Here is a 20,772-nt window from a genome sequence, read left to right on the forward strand (position 1 = left end):
TAAGCATGACAACACACAACAGGATATAAAAATACATCTCACACTTTGATAGTATTTGTATTATTTATTCTCATAACGCAAAAGCAAAAATCTCAGTATTAACCAAATACAGACACAAAACATGTAAAATCAGAGGTTGTGTTGGTTTTAATAATTTAAAAAAATAATCACCAGTTAAATTACCACAGATCATCAGCATTAAATTACATTTTAGCAGAATATATTTCCTCCCAACTTGTGGTTTCCTACATATTCCTTGAGTTTTAACTGGTTATCATGATACCAGGTAGCTTCCTTTATCATTCCATCTCCGTACAGCTTTAGATTTTCTTTCATATTGTTGCACGCAAAAGGAAGTGAATCAAAAACTTGGTTTTGTTGTAGCTTTTTCTGTTACCAACAGTATAATGTTAACGGAGGAATAAAGAGAAACTATTTATATACCAGTTTGTTGTTTCATTTCTGTACTGTTGTAGGTCGATGTGGTCCATTCACAGATTAAAACAGAGTACTGTTGATGCAATATTTCTATATTGCATCAATATATATTTCAAGTATGTATGAAGTCCAGTTGAACCACTAAACAAGAAACTACACACTACAGCAATCACCTCATGGTTCATACATGTTCTTGAGGTTTGAGCTGGATATTGATTTGGTCCTTTAAAATTAAATCAAAATTTAATTGAAATTCAATTTATTGTAATATTGTGATGTAGCTTCACATATAATGGTTTCGTTCTTAAGACTGTGTTTTAGTTGATCGATAGACCTTCCTGAGCTTATCTGGCTGTTGTAGCTGAGTGACATGAACTATAAAAGGTTTGGCCTTCATATTCACATTATGAGTGACTTTCTGTGTGTAAACGCTTAGAGAAAGTACCAACAGTGAATATTGTCAGTGTATCGATAGAGGTATTTGATCAAAAGTACCATAGTTTAGTTTATTCCTAGTTGAGGTTTGATGCACAGTACCATAATCCACCGGTGACAGTTCAACCAATTAAAGATACAGTACATTTTTTTTCAAAGATGGACAGGACAGCAATGACTTCTGATCACAACCTTCAGATCATTCAGTGCAGTTTGCAGATTGGCATAAAATCTCGGCCCTGATGAGGTGACCTGAAACACCACCATGGCTCCATAGACTTCCATCACAGGGACATGCTTGGTAAGGCCTTGTGGGCAGCTGGGGGGAGCTGGAGAATGTGAAGTAAAGGTTCAGGAAAAAATATTTTTTTCTCTATGTATTCTGCGTCTACACAGACAACATGTAACAAGAACAAAGGTTAAGTCATTAAAAAACTGCTTAGAAGCAGTCTCGTAGTCTCAGCCACCATTTGTTGGAAACACTGGCGACTTGCTGTTCAGCACACTTTAAATTTCCGTAACATGTAAAGCTTAATTCTGCTGTACAGAACTGAAAAAAGACAGTAACCAGTTTAGTAACGCATTTTGCAAGTCAATGTGACAGTACTGACAGTACTAACATTAAGATTATTTTGTAATTAAAGGATATCATGTCCCCTTGCTGCAGATGGTTGAGTAGTTTCTCCACAGGTGCGTAGCGTCGTAGCGTCGTGGCGGACCCCACCATCAACAGCTTGTGTTTAGCCCTGGTAATGGCTACATTGAGGCGGCGCCAGTCCTTTAGCAGCTCGCCTAACTATGAAAGGAGAAGCAGCAGAGAATCAGGTCAGGTTTCCACTTACTTGTTCACTGATGCAGAGTGAAGAGAAGATGAGTCAAAAAAGGGCGATGGGAAGAGAAACACTTACGTTTCCTTCCTCTGCAGTGCTCCTGACAAAAGAAAAGATGATCAGACTTTTGTCCCGTCCTTGGTATTTATCCACTGTATTCACCTCCACACCGGTGAAAGCAGAGGACTGCAGCAGAGCAGAGATACTCTTTAACTGCTGCCTGTAGGGGGCAATAACACCTATATCACTGGGCTTACACCCTGCCTGAAGAAAGTAAAATAAGCAGAGGTTAGTACGATAAATAGCTACACCAACTATTTCTCTATCCCCCCCCACTGTATTACGAACACTTCATGACCCTAATAATTAAGCCAGGCCTTTAAAAACCCACTGTTTTTATGCCATAAGTACTTGAGCATAAATCATGCAACTGATGCACCTTTATCAGCAGTGAAAGCAACTTGTGTATGACAGCAGCTTCGGTGTGATTGCTAACACCTCCCTTCTCCACAGATTCCAGTGCTGGCACCTAAAGGAGAAAAACAAGATGTAGACCAGCACACCTCCATTGTCTTACTCACGACAATCTTATTTCGCATAAATAACTTTCTTTGACTGTTGAGGCAGCTGACTTAATTCCATGACCTTTTCACTAGAAGGCAGACCTAATAATTAAGTAACGATCCTCTCGGCTAATAATAGGTAAAAACGTGGCTCATAAAACATTCAACCAACCATGGAGCAGTCTAGGAAGCAAACAGGGCTGCTGGGCAACAATGTGGCATGTATCCAAGCCAGGTCGTGCTGTGGATGAGACTTGGAGTAGGAACTAAGCTCCGACTGGACAGAGAGCAGGAAGGGCAGGGTGAGCAGGGCCATGGCTGTCCTCTCTGATCCACACTCCAGCCGGCCCTCATACATCAGGGAGTTACTGAGAGACATTATCTGCCTAAAAACACAGAACACACACTGTACATTATGGAGTGGTGGGAATCCTTTTGTTTGTCCTTGTAGATAAAAGTTCAATTGCCATTTGAATGGTCTAATGGATGAGCTCATGATAAACAAGAAAATATTACTGAAGCATATAGTGTTGTCTGTGTATGTAGGTGTACCTATTCATCCGGTACTGTACATTGAGTTGGACCACTGCTTCACTATGGAGCTCTAGTCGCTTAAAAAGACTTTCGTCCATCCCAAGTGACCTAGAGGAAAAAGAATAAAGAAATTGGAAACTGATATTTCTATTGACATTATTTTAACTTTGCATTAATTACCAAATTTACCCTGCATTTCCTACACATTTGATATGTTTTACCCTCACGAAGACAAATAACTACAAAAAAGTACGAAAGGAATACTTCACCTTTAACATGACCATTTGTATATCAATGACTTACTCATGTTACCTTGAATTCAGGAAGAAAACTTAGTTTTTCCTCGCATGCCTCCACCGGGAACAGAGAATCCGAAACTGAAAATCCTTCATGAACTCAAGTAAATGGAGGCCAGGTTTAACAGAAAAACTATATCAAAACTTCTTTTTACAAACTCTCACACAACTCATGCAGGATAATCCAGGTATCTTTTATCCTGTTGTACTGTTTCCCCCAAATTGTACTATTTAAAACACTTCCACCACTACCGTCTCATGCTTTTGTAGGTGCGCTGCAAGTCTTCGCATACTGCAAAAGTTTTGCAAGTTTGTAAATGGATGTTTTGATATAGTTTTGAGGTTGTTAAACCTGGCCTCAATTTATTTCAAATCATCAAAGATTTAGTTTCATATTCTCCATTCAGCCTAAAGTTATGTGAGAATTTCAAGAATTCAAGGTCATTTGGGGTGAATAATTGATATGCAGATGGTCATTTTAAGGGTGAAGTGTTCCTTTAGCCCGCTAGTTTTTATATAAAAAAAATGTAACATATACCTCATCTACACATACACACTTTACCTCGCCTCCTTATTTTGTACTATTGGTGGCAGCTGTTGGTGATCTCCCACCAGGACAAATCTCTTGGCATAGAACAGGGGTCCCAAACAGATAGGCTGGCTGATCTGTGAAGCTTCGTCTACGATGCAGAAATCAAACCGGCGACGTGTGAAAATGGGATGCTTGATGCCCATACAGGTGGTTGCCACTACCAGCTAGACAGACAGACAGACAGACAGAGAGAGAGAAAATCGGTTTTGAATGGTTAGATATTAACAACATTTGTATAATATTTGTTAAATTACAATATCAACAAGTGGCATGTCTTGATGCAGAAAATAAAATAGATTAGATGTGAAATATTCAAAAAGAAATGCAGATTTCAGTGTTTATAAATCAGTCAAAGTGGTTGCAATTATGATATTCCACAAACTAACTCCTTACCTCCTTGTTATAAAGCTGCTCTAACTCTGACAGAGTGTGAACTCCCTTCTTTCTTGCACTTTCCTCTGTGTAAGGCAGGATGTCTGGATGAACCTGGAGAGGTCGGCAGAAAACAAGAGAGAAATAATGGTTTTAAAACAAATGTGGGAAGTGAATGCTTATTTTCTATCATGTACTGAACACATTGAATAAAATCTAACTATAGTGCACCTTCTGCCCCAGCCCGAGACGCAGAAACCCAACCCGGAAGCGCTTTAGCTTCAGCAGGATGTTGTCAACAGCAGAGTGGGTGTAGCTGGTCAGCAACACACTGAACCCACATGCGTGAAGGATGCGAACCTGAGAGAAAAAGTGAGGAAGAGACAAAGAGCAAGAAGGAAAGAGAGAACGGTGGAGAAGAGAAGGTTAGAGTTCTGGTCTCACTTGGAGTAGATAATGTCCATTCATGGTTCAGGTAAGGTGAGGTTTTTAGAGCACGGTTAGGAGTTTACCAGGGTGCAGATGGTTGTGGTTTTGCCCGTCCCTGGCATGCCAACAATCAGTGTGTAGTCTTTAGATAACAACACCTTCTTCATGGCCTGCTTCTGGGGTTTGTTGAGACCTGAAAAAAACACACACACACACACACACACACACACACACACACACACACACACACACACACACACACACACACACACACACACACACACACACACACACACACACACACACACACACACACACACACACACACACACACACTGTTAGAACATTTTCTAGTATTGATTTAAGTATGAAACTACAACTACGCAAAACTTCCGGGGAAGTGCGCATATCATTTTAAGTTGCTCATTTATAGTATCGTCCCACACAGTAATGGAAAGCAGAATAAAACTGAATAAAGGAAAGGAGATAAGAAAGAAAATGAGACAGGCAGAGTAGAAGAACAGAGCAGTGTAGCTTTGTCACCTTTCAGGATATTGGCCACAGTGTCCTTGGCCTCTCTTGGCAGAACAGAACTGAGGTTGTAAATAAACTCTGGAGGACGAAGGTCGACAACCAGCTCCCTCAGACGATCACTGCACAAATATAAAATGTTTGAGGCTATTTTTTAACTGTCACTTAGTTAATGTGCTACTAGCAATATTTAGATTTTGCCATTCGATACATTCTATGCAATCATAACTTTGCATTATTGCATTTTACAGTAGCTACCTGTCCTGACAGTTTTCCATCAGCCTGGAGAGATTGGTGAGGTGAGTGCTGAGGCCCACCACACCTTCATCACCGTCCAATCGGAACGACACACCACTGAACTTGGACAGGTCTCTATAAAACACACAATGTGTAAATCGGATTAGTGACTTCAACTGAGCAGCTGGTGAAAGAGGAATCCAAACAATTCACTCTCCTGTAGTTTTCCTTTGGTTGAAATACTTCAGATGGCAGTTTTATGTGGGTTCGTTCTCACCTGTCCAGAGTGCAGCTGATCGATGTCCTGCTGACCTCACACAGGTATCCTGTTGCCAAACCAACCAGTTGACCTTTCTGGTCGCTGACAACTATGCGATCCCCGCTGGCCAAACCGCTGCTGGGCAAATCCTCCTGTGGCACCACGCTGCTTCGCTGTAAACGATGGAGGAAAACCCCTTCAGACTGGACGGTCACTGGACCACTGAGCTGCACATTCCCGACACAGCTTCCATTCTTCTCACTAGAAACACAGGTCAGATGAAACAAATACTCTGTATTAACTGTTACATACAGTATGAAGGGGCTAGTTCTATACACGCGTTTTTATATATTAGACTGGGAGTGTTTACATGTCTAAAATTGAGAGACCAGATTCTTACCTCTCCTCAGCAGTCTGAAGCCACACACGCTTTCGGCCATTCTTGGCCTCCATGCTGGCAGACTCAAGGCAGCAGAGCAGCAGCCAATGAGAGAAATAGCTTAGATGTGGTGGGATCAGGTGACCCGTCTCCTGCTGTAGGAAGTCACGCACAACAGCCTCGCAGACGTCTGCAGAGCTGCCATCGACCACCCTGGAGGAAGGGTGAGGACAGGTTTTGATAAAAAGGGGAAGAGAGGAAGTTGTGAGAAAAGAGGACAAGATAGATAGAGAGAACTCAATGATACAATTTAATCTCACTATCCCAATACTCTGATTTAAAAGCTTTTTGCTGACTGATAAGTTTAATAAAAATCATAATGCTTAACATTTCCACGGCTGCAACACGAGTTAAAAAAAAAGTTACCTTTCATATAAAGCACAGTTTCTCTTCTGAGGACAATACTGACAGGTTTGTCTGTCTGTCAGGATGTCAGGAAGTTTCGACAAACGGCTCTGCTTCGCCTCTTTCTCCACACAGTTGTGGATGTGATGAACCAGGGTGTTCCTCAGCTTCAGCAGCTCTGAAATAAACAGTTCAGCAATAAAGGTGATGGCAGAGATGCTGCTGTGAAAGAATGTAAAAAGACTTCTTTGGTTTCACTGCAGCATTGTGTTGTGGTTCAAACACACAATTTAGTTGAAAGGACACTGTAAATAATGAATACTACATTTATACAAGATTATATAGGCCAATAACATTACTACTTAATCGACTTATCATACAATATATGGACATGACAGAATAAAGAGCAGGGTATTTGCTAATATTGACTTGCACATTTTTGTTAACAGTTGATATTTATTGTTTTAGTTTTATTTATTTAGGATATCTTTTTTTTTTTTTTTTAACATTCCAATTCCTGAATATCTTTATCAATTAAAAGTTCATTGCTCATTTAAAGGGTGTACTTGCATTATTATGCTATTTTAATATTATATCAGCAGCCTAACATGGTCTAAAGAAAATAGTTTATCGTTATTTCTGGGACAATATATCGCCAAACAAAATAAGTTATATGCTTAAAATTCTGCAATTATTAATCATATACAATTATATTTTTCTATGATTGTTTAAAACTGGTGTTGGGCATTGTACCTCTGCGGTCCATGTGACTGGCCACTACAGGGTGCAGGTTGCCAGTCTTGAGGTAAAGCAGGAAGCCAGCTTCAGAATTGTATCTCTCCAAGCTCATCAGAGTGTAAAGAATCACCTACACACAGACAAACACTCGAATACAGACATCTTGAAAGTCGACTTGATTCAATTTGCGTGCATCAGTGTAAACCTGCCTTTTCACAGTCTACGTATGCACATGTACCTAGTTGAGCCCGCTGTGGTCCACCAACCTGACTGCGATGTTCTATCGAGTTTGACTCCTTTCCAGTTTTCAGCTCCAGGGGTACAGTCCTCTCCTCCGACATTCTGTGACTACCGCGTGGTGGTTTTTGAATTCGAACCCTCGCCGTTACATCGATTTTCCCTTTCAGGCCAAATCTTGGCGACCACACATTTTCTTCTATATCTGCCAGCTCTGCTACTGTGACAACAGTTGCCAAGTCCTGACATCTGCTGTTGCTGAGTTCATCAAGACAGAGATGGGCATATAAACAGCTAATAAAGTTTGTTCGTAACTCTTTAGTGCTGTGTGTCTGTCTGTGTGTGTGTGTGTGTGTGTGTGTGTGTGTGTACATACATTTTTAGGCTGATGCCTTTTGGTGTTAGGGAGCTCAGGTATTCCTTTGCCCAATGTTCCAGTGAGGGCAGATAATCATGCAGCTCCTGCTTCATCTCTTCCTGACTTACACCCAAACTGTACCTAGAGACCAATGGACAAAACACAAACGCAATAAGACAAAGAATATGCACACAAACATGAAGTGGATACATCACATCTTCGTTGTTTCTTTATTTTGTGATTCAAGTGCTCTGTTATCAACAGCTGTGAATTGTATCATTACACACATTAAAGGTTTGTGGCACCATGTAAAGACTAGGTTGGGACCCGCAGGAGATTTTATTAGGGTTTGCCAAATAAATGTCTTCCATACTCTCATTCTTTACATTAATGTGTGCAGTACACCTTTGAGCCACATGGCGGAGCCTGAATGTTTGTATTGTTCTGATAATTGTAGCCTACTCATAACATTGAATCTAATATGGAAGGCTAGCGTACATTGTTTGTTTTACTGATGAAGGAAATAAAAAGAATGCGATAGTCTGCTAACTCTGCATATATTTATTTATTTGGTCTCATTCATAATGTCTCTAACATTTGTTTTTGTTTTTTTCAATAACATGCATAAAACAAAGTTGTAATTTATCAAACTTATATCTCCTTGAAATGGCTGGTAAAGGAAATATCTGGTGATGCGGAAATGGAACGTTTTGAAGAACACATTTGCTCTTATCAAGATTTAGATGTAAGGTCTATTCTGAATTGGGTCGCGATACTTGATCATTTAAAAAAATTGGGTCCCCAGAAAAAAAGTTTAGGAAACACTGAGGTAGGGTATAATCCGACCACTTACATGTCTCCCAGGTACTGAGGACGGCAAAGGGCTTGGTCTGCCATCTTAGACAGTGTCTCCAAAGAAAAATCTTTAGCTGTAGCTGCTCTCTGGAAGACTTCATGGACCATGGTGCCGTTCAGCATTTGCTTCGAGCCACCGTCAAAACTCTGCATCACGGCAAACAGAAAGAACAGAAGAAGGTAAAGAGTATAGCATTGTGTGTGAGTGTACTGCCCACTTCAAGATAAAATAGGACATTTAGGGACAATACACAATCAGCAAACATAAAAACAGGTACTGATATTAATTGTATTAGTAAAGCTTTTTACCTTGAACATATCTCCCAGTACTGCACGTCTCATGCAGCGGATGGAGTTAGAGATGCTGGTACCGGAGATAAGACTATCAGGTAGTAAAACCAGGAAGCCCTGCTCCCTGTCCACTACCCAGGATCCACCATCAGAGCAGCCCTCTAGATGCACCACAGCACCACAACAAACAGGCGTCATTTCCCTGGAAATATCAAAGGAATGATAATTTTAGACGGATATGAAGACAAAGACACACAAACATGCATAATGAAGAAATAGGCAAAGAAACAGAAATACTGTACATAATAAAATTGAAAATGCAGTGCTACTTTCACAAATCCGGACATTGTGGGGAGAAGTTTGAAGTATACCACGATGAAAGTAAGTAATTGAATAACAATGTGAACAGAACAGAAGACCTTAACACAAAGTATTACCATCCATCTTTCAACAGACACGTTTCAGTTGGATGTAGAGATTTGGAGCATGATATGGTCAGTGCTTTGAGGCCAGGCCTCTCCTCCACATCTAAAACCCAGTAGCGGTTGTTTAGGCCTCCAGAAAGGATCACATGGTCTGGCACCTTGCTGTACGAACAGAGAGGAAATTTATCATATATGAATGTGGGTTTTTCCCCCTCATATTTTCATTCATCTTTCCTCCTTTATTATCGACATGAGCAATTTTATCATCCTAGCAGGTGTGTTCATGAGTCTCTCACCGGGATTTTTTTGATTTATCATCTGTGACAAGACCTTCACTATGATCCATCTGCTCTGTAAACCAGCTCTCGTCCAACAACTCCTCCACAGGACCCGATGACGTCACTCCTGTATTTTCTTTTGTGCGAAAAAGAAAAAAGTATATGTATAAATATATTATTAAAATCATGATATGACACTCAATCATCAGTCATCAGGGATTCCATAATATTGTTAAATAGCTTAAAGCTTGTCTTTTCTGAGTCTTAAAGGCTGCATTGTTGATAGGTGATACCATGTTTTTAACTGAGGGCCAATCACACGGACACTTTGCTTCGGAGAAACACTTTTGAACGCCATGTTTTTCAATGAAAGATACATTAAAGCAGGGCTGGGAGTATTCTGCTACATGCCTGCTTTTTTGTCACAGTAAAAATATTGATAGTTAACATGCAGTTTTTTATAAAACAATTACCTCCAGCTCGATCCTGATTCAATGATGTCCCATTGTCTCTGTCTTCATTTGACGAGGTCATTGCTGTTGCTGTAGCTCCTTCCTTGTTCAGGTCAATCTCTCCCCCCTTTGCACTTCTCTTCATTGCAGGTGTTATGGTTTGAGCAGTAGGTTTGTGCATGTAAGCAATTACAGTGCGAGTATCCTTCACCTCAGTTACTTTCTGCTCCGTTATCACAGTAAAACCAGAAACTTTCTCATATTCATTTCTCTTATTCTGATGTTTCCTCTGTTCCCCAAAAGAGTTTCTGTTGCCATTGAAGACCACTTCAGTACTTCTGCTGTGACCCTGTGACTGGTTTCTTGAAAAATGAGGCGTCTTCAAAGTGCCAATCAAAGGCCTCGTTGCTTTCACATTGCTACCTGTGGGGCTGAGCACAGCTCTTTGTGCCTGCATATTGACATTTCTTGGTCTCTTGGCATTGTGAGACTCTTGAGGAGGACTGATGACTCTTTTTACGGAGCCAGAACATCCCTCTTCCCACTTGGTTTTTCTTCCCTCCTCGGTCATGACTCTCCGTGCACTCTGCCCTTTGAAGCGAGGACTACGACAGATGGGGGACAGTTGGCCGACCTTCTCCAGGCTCGCCACCTCTCTGCTGGGCTGGGGGCTCAGCCGACCTGGATTTCTGGAAGGAGAAGGGGAATCAAGCCTGATCTGACTGCTGGGGGTCTCAGGCACAGAGAGAAGCTCAGGCGAGGAGGGCAGAAAGTTTTCAAGGTCCCCAAGGATACTCCTCTTTAAGGGGGAATGGGGTCTGAATGTGGAGGTTTCCCCATCTTTAATCAGAGGTTCAGTCCTGGCGAGTGCAGTGCCAGTGAATTTTTTGGAAGATGACAGGGCCTAAAACAAACACAGTAAAATGAAAATGTTGAGATATTACCTAAACATTTGTAGTAGTGCACTGTTTCTGTAAATGAAAGAAATACAATAGTGCACTGCAGAACAACAAAAAAGCAAAAAAGGAAAAGGTAAGAAAAGAGACAAGAAAGTAAATAACAGAAAACGATAAAAATAAGTAAAAACAATAAAATGAGTAAATCAGTAACATTCTTGACCAAAGCAACTAAAAGAGGTGTGTAATGAGTTTAAAGACAAAATAAGAATGTGCTGCCAACACAAGCAAAACAAAAAGCAAAGAGAAATTAGACACGGTAAATACTATATGTAATATTTAATTGTCTGGGAATGTTGTTATGCTAATATGGTCGTACATGTCTTTTTCTGGTCTAAAAGGCACTATTATAGCACTTTACAGTCATAAGTTATGTAATGTTCTTAACTTATGTGAATGTTGTTACCAGGTGAAATGAACAGTATATATATGCATCTACCTATTTGTCAAATACGTGCACATTACTAATAATTATCTCTAAAATTCTTAATCTGTCGAAATCATCCATAACGACATTATGCTATAATATCAAGATGAGCTTTTGAAAGTCCCGTCAAGACTGTAAAAAAAGAAGAAAAAAAGAAAATGCTGCAAAGACAAAAACAAGTAAGAAAAAGAAAAGAAAAAGTACCTTCTGGTGGTTTTGAGAGGAAAAGAAGGATGAGATGTTCTTCTGACCCGACAGGTCAGGTGCCTGACACAAACCACAAAGAACACGTTTACCAGCATGTCACTGGTGCCATTCGTCTGTTGTCCAGGTTACAACAGAGCATCACATTTGACATTTAATGTTTGTAAATAGATGTATGAATATGTTGGTTTCTGGCATCCTGTTCCCCTAATATATAATGATTAAACCAGACAAAGACTCAACTGAGTCAACCAGAGACTGCGCACATAATAAACAATCGCAGGTACCACATTTAACGTTGAACGTTATACTGTCTCGTTAGAGGCTGGTTCGGTAACGTTACTGTTAAAATCCTCGTAATGTCGTTGCTATTGTTGTAGAAAAACAGCTACTGTACGTTAGCTAAACCTTCTGTACTCACCTTGGTTTTCTTCAGTTTGGTCCTGTTCATGGTGACAGGTTAAACCACCACGTGTATTTATGCGCTCCTTCTTACCGACGGTCAGCTTGTCTACCAGAGGTAACGTTAAATGAGCTGTTTAATAGCGATACCGTCGTAACTAACCAAACAACGGAGGGCTAACCTCACCGGACACAGTTAACGACACAGCTATCCGAAGAGAGCTTATTTTGCTCCGTTTTGTACGACTCTACATCTCCACAACCAGGAGATTGAAGACTTCTCTAATACCGTTAGCTCACGTTAATTTTCAGTTAAAACTACCCCACTGTTTCAATGTTTGAAGCCATCTTTTAGATGGTGTTTCCACTGTCTCTCCCAGTGTTCAAGATGTGGCGCCAAAGTTCAGCTTCGCGCAACGGAAATGACATCATTGCACTTCCGCAAAAACAAGAAAATAAAAGTGTGAGCAGTGGATGAAAGAGGCTGAAAGCTACAGAAAAAAGTAGCTACCTGAGTGATAAGAATTTATCCAACATTATTCCTTTCTACCTTGTATATAATGCAGTTTTAGGGATAGTTTGGTTGTGTACATTTTTAAACTAGAAACTATTTGTAAATTGGGGAAAGCAGTCATAAAATATTATTCAAACAAGGCCAGTACATATTTCTATATTATTGTTATGTTATGTTGTCGGTTTTTTGTTATTCTTGATGTGGACTGTACATAGTTGAACTCTGCATGGAGATAAAGCTACATTTGATGATGATGATGATGATGATGATGATGATGATATATACTACATATTTAAAGAGCTATTGTTTTGATACAGATGAAACTGTCTCAGCTGACCTCCAGAATCATCCTGGAGGACTAAGCCACTATCAGAAGGTAGCTCTGTATTTATAAGCAATACATTTTAACTCTTTTTGGTCCAGTGTCCCTCAACTATGTCACAAAATGCATTTCGCATCATAATAAATGGACAGAGTGGCTTTCCTTCAAGCCAACATCACTCCAGTCTTTCACAAGACTGGAGAAAATTGAGCAGTATTTCTAACTGCTCTAAAATTGTCCACACCAATCAGCCCTCTCCCTACAGTCGTCACGCAACATCTCATCTTTGAAGCATGGTTTTCAAATTAATTTTACAACTAACTCTACCTAGTTTTTGAATATCCATCCCTCAACAAAGAACTTTTGTTTTGCCTTTGTGAATTAGGATCAATTACCATGATTGCATGCTCTTTTCTCAAGTGCAAACTTTTTCCATCTACAGCCTGTAAACTATTGCACCATCAATTTGCCCAGTGATTACAGGTATGCATTATATAAAGCCATTATTTTTTCTTCTGGTTTCATTGAATAGAAATTATTTAGGATCACATCAATTCAAATTTACATAAATTAACATCTAATAGTGTACAGAAAAGAGAATAACCCAAACATTGTTAAACAGCCACACTCAGAGACATTAACGCTAGAATTATAGCAGATAAGTAATGCTACTCTAACATGATGAGCATTAGGATGTTATTGCATATTCATAAAATTATGTGTTGTGCTGTTTAGGCTTAATATACACTGTTTACTAACCTTACTTCCACGAGCAGGTTGTTGGGCTGCAAGTTGTCTTAGTCTTGTATCAAAATAAATAAATAAATACATTAACAAATAAATTAGTTTCTAAGGTGCTGTAGGTACTGTAGGTTGTTCTTTTCCTGCTTAGGTTCCACAGTTCTGGTCAAAATTTGTAGCTCAGTTCTTGTTTTTATTGTGAACATTGATGATGTGAGCCATGTGAATTGCAGTTGCACATTTCCTTGACCTTTGGATTCACATGTTGTTGTAATACTGGCTCCTCCTAAAACTTACATGGCCACATTGACAGTTAATATGAACTAAACAAAGACATTTTAGGTTATAGATTTTTTTTTGGAAATATATTTTTTTTATTATTTTGAAGCAGCAGCAATTTAAAAGATTGATTTAATTCCTTTGCTTATAATCAACTTCACAAACACATACAAACAATGTTACCTTGCCTTACGTATAAAGTACAAGAACGTGAAAAAAATGCAATTCAGATATCTAAAAATGTCTCTAGATGGAAAAGGTAAATCTGGACTTTAAATTTAGTTCTCAAGTGCAGAACAACTTCTGGCCAACATTTGCTGAATTTGGTATAATTTCCTTAAGAGTACAAAAAAAAGTTCCTTATTACAGTGAAATCTGAAGTACTTAATTGTATCTGTCTTCCAAGAATGTTCCCTGGAGCAAACTGTGATACTCTTACTCTTAAGACATACCAAAGTCAGACAATATTTCACTAGCAGAGTGCTTTATTTAACTTTGACTAACTTAGGTTAAAATATGATTTTGAAATCAAACATATTACAAAGATAATATGGCATTTTATTCACCTGTAACACTACAAGATGGCACTTCATTAAGTTTTCTCCACTGAAAGGGAACCCCAGAGGGAACTTCATCATGATTTATCAGCATCCAAGAGGGGCACTTTGGTTGCATTTCACCAGTGGATCACACGAACAAGCACTGCGTAGCCAAAGCCTGATGTGTCCCATTCATCTGTGCAGTACACCTCCATTGTTGTCCAAAAACCTAAAAAACACACCAGTGAGCCACACCATTGCACTGGGGGACATGTCCCTCCATTACGGGCACTGAGTCAATCCCACGTAATGCTGGAAATACTTACTAGAGCACCAGATCAACAACTGAAATAATCCCCAACAAATACATTGCTGTCTGAGTAGTATTTTCTAAAATGCCCAGGTGTTTTAGGAAATTATTAAGCCTTTTTTAAAAAAAAAAAAAAAAAAAAAAAAAAAAGATTTCAACTTCATGTGTAACTGGCCTTAACATCTTCACTATGATTTAATTGGCTCAGAGCTGTCAGGGTTGGCAGAGTATTGAAACTAACACCTTGTTTGTTTTGCTCTTGCTTTATTTCTTCAGAGAACTTTGTTTTACAAGTTCAAAAGAAAAGAAATTTGAAAACCGCACAAACACAAATGTCACTTGGAGAAACATTTACATTTACAAAATTAATACTTTACAGTACAAAACTATATACTAACAACATAAATAAAATGGGTTTCCACAAAAACATTTTATCTTACATATTTTCCTCTTCTAATGTGAGTCCTCATCCACTCTACCTGGGATATTATCAAGTAAATACCATGGAGCAAATCTAATAATTTCTCCAGTCTAGAGATTTACTCCTGCATGAGTCTTCAAATGAATAAGTAAATGGGAGCGTCGAATGAATTTTTTCCCACAAGCGGGGCAACTATATGGCCTCTCCCCCGAATGAGTCTTCATGTGGCGCGTTAAATTAGACTGAGCGCTGAATTTCATTTTGCATACAGTGCAAATATAAGGTTTCTCACCAGTGTGAATTATTGTGTGCTTGATGAGATCTGCTTTCTCTCTAAAACTTTTACCACAGTCAGTGCAGCTGTGAGGTTTCTCTCCCGTGTGGATTCGTATGTGGGCGTTCATGTTTCCAACTTGTGTGAAGCCTCTGCCACAGAAACTACATGTGTGCGGCTTCTGTCCGGAGTGAGAATTCATGTGAGTCTGTAGATAGGAGCGCTGGATGAAGCTTTTGCCACAAACACCGCATCTGTAAGGCTTCTCTCCTGTGTGTGTCTTCATGTGGCGAGTTAGAATGGATTTAATCCTGAAATTCTTGTTACAAACGCTGCAGGTGTACGGTCTGTCTGCTGATTCATCAGCTAGCTGGGGTTTCTTCCTGTTTACACCCGAGTGAAATCCTCCACAGTCTCTCCCTTCATCGTCACTAACTTCACTCATCTGACAGTCACTGGTTGGCTCTGATGCATCACAGCCTTCTTTATCAGGTTCTGATTTCAACTGTTCGCATGAGCTGCTGGGCAGATGGTCTCCTTTATTTTCAACCTCTAGGTTTTGATGTGGGAACCATCTTCCATCGTCGTCCTTCCTTTGCACATAAATTATATTGAACATAGAGTCTTTTGTATCAGCTTCCTCCTGCTGATTTTCACCTGCCTGAGCTGTCCACGGTTCCTCCTCCTGCTCCTCTTTAATCTGCGGGGGCTCCTGGTCATCCTCACACAGGTCAGACTTCTTCTCAAAGTGACACTGCTCAGAGGGAGGGGCCTCTTCCTGGACAGAGAGCTGCACTGGGGCTGGGCGGTATCACACACGAGACAAAAGAAAAGCTTTAGTTTCATCAGTTATTTTGATTTGTAAATATTTAGCAGAGAGCTAGACATGACAGGCAGAGCAGGGAGATGTGTTCCAGCATATATAACTATCATCATTTTGCATGGTTATGTTATGATGTGATATGATGCTCATGAAAGGACGGGAACAGCATCAAAACAACTACAGGTGCAATGATGCTTGTTTTTGTTTGTGAAATAGAAGGGTATTATTTGTGGAGATGTCCTTGCAAACAGAAGGGTAATACAAATATAAACAATGTAGTTTGACTTACAAATTAAATTATGTCTAAAATGAGTTTAAAGTCAATAAGCCAGCTTCATTACAGCACTTATTTTTTTACAACTGTATTATAAAATACACAGTTAATGGTTTAACAAGTACAAGTTTCGGGGTCACCGTTCATCATGTTTTTCATGCCACAGGGAAGATGATGGATAAAGGCGGTAAAAGTGCCTCTGTGTTTGCTTTTGACCACAAGTTTATAAGTTTAATGTATTTTGTCTATTTGTCTACGTCTCACAGGGCATCACAAGTCAAACAGATTATAGTCACATGTTTGACCACACATTATACACCACTATATCACTCACTGCCTTCTTCTTTTGCTGCACATGTTGTGAAGATTGTTTTCAATGTGGGGGTTTAACTCTACTGTAGCCTAGAGACCATAATATCATTAACAAAATCTGAGACAAACATGCCTGTTAATGTGACTCAACATATGAATAATCAGATAAGCAGCACAGGCAAAACATTGTGTACTATTAATCATATTTTGGGCATGCACAAAGACATGGACTATATGAGCCATATAATGGACTTAGAACAGCTAATAATGAAAGACATCTATTTTTGATATTAGAGAAGCAAATAAACTGTTCCCATGGGCTTTAACTCCATCCATCCCTCTTTCTTCTCCGACCTTACAGGAAAGAGGTGGTAATGAGGTAAGTAAGAGGCTTTCAGCTCCACGCTCTGTTGCCCAAGGACCAACAAAACCGTTGTGTGGTACATTTTACCAGTGACAGCCATTTTGCATCCCCCCTTGAGGGATGCAAAATGGCGCTACTTGTTGTCTCTTGTAAAGAATATTTAAGGAGTGGCCCAGGTGATTGAATGACTCAGTGCATCTTAACAGACGCTACTCTGATTGAATCAGGAGTCAGGACCCCTGACTGTGTCCCTGCCGTTAACGTTAACTTACCTTTCCACCCCGCCAGCCTGCTTCGTTGTTGGTCCACCTCCTGAAAAACTATCTCCTCATAGTGTTTAATAGTTGTCTCAAAGATGCTGAATATTTCCTCAGCGGCGGCTTTCAGTCGCTCATTCACCAGAGCTTTTAGTTTATCTGTTTTGAACATTTCCGCGGGTGACAGAGGATCTCCAGTCTGTTTCCTGACGGGCTGACAGAAGACTGGCTGCTCACTGGGTTGCCAGATATCGCGAGAGAAACAAGCAATCTAAAATTAGAAGAGACTCACTCATAAGACTCACACTTCTGTCTTTGGCACAATACGGGTTTAAAACCTTAAATAAATCAATTTACTAATTAAGCATATTATTACATATTAAAATTAATTACATTAATATAGTGTGTGTGTGTGTGTGTGTGTGTGTGTGTGTGTGTGTGTGTATGTGTGTGTGTGTGAGATATATGTAAAAATAATGTGTTTTAATGTACCAGAAAAGCAGATAGACTTCATGATGTATTTTGGTATATGGGCTGACAATTCCCTATTCAAACATTAATTTGTAACTAATAAAATGAGGGGCTGTGAGGATGACAAGTAACACTACGGAAAAGCATAATAAACAGACATGGCAACACTGCTGCTGAGGCACACAATGGGCCCAGTCCCTCTGCGTGATAGAGCTTTGCTGCCACCCACTGGCCATGAAACAGGACACTGAAACAAGACCTCAGGAATGAACTATTTAAAATAACTATTTGTGGGCCATTTCAACAGTGATTCTAGCCAGTTTGTATCACGTTATTTGGATATTTACTTTGTATTTTAAATGAAAAAAGTTTAGAAATCAAAAACTGGAACACTTTCAGGACTGTTTTATGTTGTAAAACTACTTACTTATACCTGATGGCCCACCAAATTGCCCTGGCTAGAATAAAACAGATGCACAGCAGTTGTTGACAAGGAAATGACATCCAGGTTAAACCCACAGTCTATGATATTAATGACTGCTGCACCTTCATTTGACACTTTAAAAAGCCAACGCTGATATAATGTGATTATATTTGCTTCAGTCAGAGCTGCAGCCAGAAAGTGCTGATACTCTATCAGATTTGTCAGGATAAATGCTGTTAAAAAACATGGTAGGATTAACAATAGCTGTCACTTTGAGTAACTGGATACATGTTTAAGTCTTTGTTACAGAATTAATTTCTTTGTTTGTCTCTTCATGTTCCGTATCAATCCCCAAATGATGATGCCGGACAACCTCCTTCAACAAAACAAATAGGTTGCTCCACTCAAACCTGACCCAAACAGCCTGTATCATCAACTTATGTTGTATCATTTAGCTTCAGTCTTGCGCATTTTTGATGATTTGCTATTAAGATGTGCAGCAAGTTGTACTGATTGATTTCTGAAAATGCTTTCTTCCATAAATCCATGCAAAAAAATGTCAAAGATATATTACAGACAAATTATTATTAATGATTAATTACTTATAATTGATTTATGCTTTTTTACTTTTTTATTATTATCATTGTATTCTATTTTTGTAAACTTTATTTTTTTACTATGTTTTTCTTTTAGCTTGTGTCTCAGCCAGGCTTTTGAAAAATACCAGAGATACCGTTCATGGTTTATTGTTAGTTTAGACATGAGGATTTAGGTCCTCTGTTTCAATGTGGTCAGTCAGACAATAACATGCCAGTGGGGGCCCACACACACTCTCACTCACTCTCACTCTCACTCTCACTCACACTCACACACACACACACACACACACACACACACACACACACATAGCAGAGGAGAGATAAGGTCATCCATCATGTAAACTTTACAGGCCAACGTGACAGATGCTTCCATACAGCTGCAATTAAAATGTTTCCACAGTAATATAAAATTTTGGTCTGTTAGCGAAATGTAAAATGTAAAAAAGAAGAGTGAAGTGAAGCTTTCATAAAGAGGATATGCTCACAGGTGGCTCTCTTGTAAATATTTCTGGTATGTGCACATTCTGACACTGTGTCCTGTGTGTTTACACTGTATAAGCAAGTGCAAAAGAGTTCTCAGAACGAAAGTCAGACTAAAAATAGAAGATAGTACTTCAGGGATGGATCTTCTTTTAGATAATATCAGTAACTTTTTGGGATCCCAGATATAAACAAAACAAAAATAAAATAAAGTAGGTCTCCTGTCAGAATAACTCTTGATGAATTGAAATATAGCTGATTGCTCTGTCTCTGTAATACCATCACTACCAAAACACTGTGACATTACTTGTAAACTACAGTTACCAGAGCATTTTTTGTATTGCCTCTCTGTCTCCCTGCAGGTCCAGCAGCCACTCAAACATGCAGAGCAGTAACATAAGGATTTTCTTTGCTTTCATGCTTCCTACCAGTTTGTTATATTATTGTTAACATGAGAAAGACTGAATCAACTGAAAGATTCCGCAGCTACATTAGATTTTTGCTCTCATTGTACTACAGAATATCAATCTTCCAAAACTTATCAATACAACTGTACCATAGAGTATCACTTCATGCTCTTACAAGACTGTAAAAGTGTTACTCCAAAAAGGACACAGTCAATTTAGTCAATTTACCAACATTGAAGCATAATTTAGATACAGGTGACTCATCTGGCAACATTGAGAGGGACTTATCATCAATGGTGCTAACATGCATGTCATAGAGCCACTAATGATCAGATTGTTGTTTGTCTTTGTCTCAGATGTCTTAAATTAGCCCAATTATTTAATGTAGATTTTAAAGAAATGCTCATTATCTATTTTATTTCTACGGCTCCAATCACAGCACACACTGCAGATAAAATCTATTTGCTGTTTTTGGTATTTCAATGTAAATAGTGACTGTACAACTAAGAGAATTAAATGTGACGAGAAAAGAACAGCATCATGATTTGACACAATTAAATCATGCTGGCGTACATTGAGAAGTCACAGAACTAATGTAGAGTTTGACTTTTAGGTCACACATTTGAAATCTCTTGATCAGAATTTGCTGCAGAGCTGTCACTGCTGCTGAAACTTTTATCTTGTCAAATAATGGTAGCAGTAGCACGAGTCTCTGCTACAAGCTGGCTTTAAACCTCCTCATGCATTAAACAACGAGCTGCAGCCTTATGAATGGTGAGGATAACAGCCAGTGAACTCTGGCATCAACTGTGTATTTACACATTCTCATTCAGTCACTCCACGGAATCATTCATCCATTCATGCACTTTTATCACTTGTTTGTACGGTTTCATTACATCTTTGTTACAGACCGTAAACATTTCTCTGCCTCCACAACACTTTTTTACAAAGGTCAAAGCCAAATCTAGAGAAGGAAAGAAAGAAACGAGTGATGCATGGAGGAGAGAAAAGGACAGAGAGATAATTGGATAATAGGCT

General features: G+C 39.2%; 2 protein-coding genes across 3 annotated transcripts; both read right to left on the minus strand.

Moving 5' to 3' along the window:
• Nucleotides 1-96: 96 nt before the first annotated feature.
• dna2 (DNA replication helicase/nuclease 2) lies at nt 97-12,290 on the minus strand. Of its 2 annotated transcripts, XM_068731125.1 has the most exons (25): nt 11,943-12,290; nt 11,522-11,584; nt 9,956-10,838; nt 9,501-9,618; nt 9,217-9,366; nt 8,798-8,981; nt 8,487-8,635; nt 7,652-7,774; nt 7,305-7,533; nt 7,054-7,168; nt 6,322-6,478; nt 5,917-6,108; nt 5,535-5,777; nt 5,279-5,392; nt 5,033-5,142; nt 4,573-4,682; nt 4,292-4,420; nt 4,082-4,174; nt 3,659-3,852; nt 2,819-2,908; nt 2,439-2,652; nt 2,143-2,232; nt 1,782-1,967; nt 1,523-1,669; nt 97-1,211 (listed from the first exon to the last, which is right to left on the minus strand). In XM_068731125.1, exons 1-25 carry the CDS (start codon nt 11,970-11,972, stop codon nt 1,158-1,160), a joined length of 4,167 nt encoding a protein of 1,388 aa, XP_068587226.1. In that variant the 5' UTR covers nt 11,973-12,290; the 3' UTR covers nt 97-1,157. The 2 variants fall into 2 exon arrangements, with proteins under 2 accessions (XP_068587226.1, XP_068587225.1); XM_068731124.1 differs by lacking the exon at nt 97-1,211 and having other exon boundaries at nt 1,527-1,669; nt 1,782-1,803.
• A 1,972-nt stretch (nt 12,291-14,262) lies between these two features.
• LOC137887918 (gastrula zinc finger protein XlCGF28.1-like) lies at nt 14,263-17,556 on the minus strand. Its single transcript, XM_068731166.1, has 2 exons — nt 17,369-17,556; nt 14,263-16,124 (listed from the first exon to the last, which is right to left on the minus strand). Exons 1-2 carry the CDS (start codon nt 17,523-17,525, stop codon nt 15,160-15,162), a joined length of 1,122 nt encoding a protein of 373 aa, XP_068587267.1. The 5' UTR covers nt 17,526-17,556; the 3' UTR covers nt 14,263-15,159.
• Nucleotides 17,557-20,772: the final 3,216 nt, after the last annotated feature.

Source organism: Cebidichthys violaceus, unplaced genomic scaffold (assembly GCF_023349555.1).
Source record: "Cebidichthys violaceus isolate CVI_PGR_0920_01 unplaced genomic scaffold, fCebVio1.0.p SCAF_5, whole genome shotgun sequence".
In the NCBI taxonomy this organism is placed as follows: domain Eukaryota; kingdom Metazoa; phylum Chordata; class Actinopteri; order Perciformes; family Stichaeidae; genus Cebidichthys; species Cebidichthys violaceus.

What these genes read in the sequence shown, in the direction of transcription:
- dna2 (XM_068731125.1), bottom strand. Translation starts at nt 11,972, where the DNA reads ATGAACAGGACCAAACTGAAGAAAACCAAG. An exon ending in CCTCAGTACCTGGGAGACAT is followed by an intron (nt 7,775 to 8,486) that starts GTAAGTGGTCGG and finishes ATTGGTCTCTAG; the next exon opens with GTACAGTTTGGGTGTAAGTC. An exon ending in AGCAGCTTTATAACAAGGAG is followed by an intron (nt 3,853 to 4,081) that starts GTAAGGAGTTAG and finishes CTGTCTGTCTAG; the next exon opens with CTGGTAGTGGCAACCACCTG.
- LOC137887918 (XM_068731166.1), bottom strand. Translation starts at nt 17,525, where the DNA reads ATGTTCAAAACAGATAAACTAAAAGCTCTGGTGAATGAGCGACTGAAA. An exon ending in CAGGCTGGCGGGGTGGAAAG is followed by an intron (nt 16,125 to 17,368) that starts GTAAGTTAACGT and finishes GATACCGCCCAG; the next exon opens with CCCCAGTGCAGCTCTCTGTC.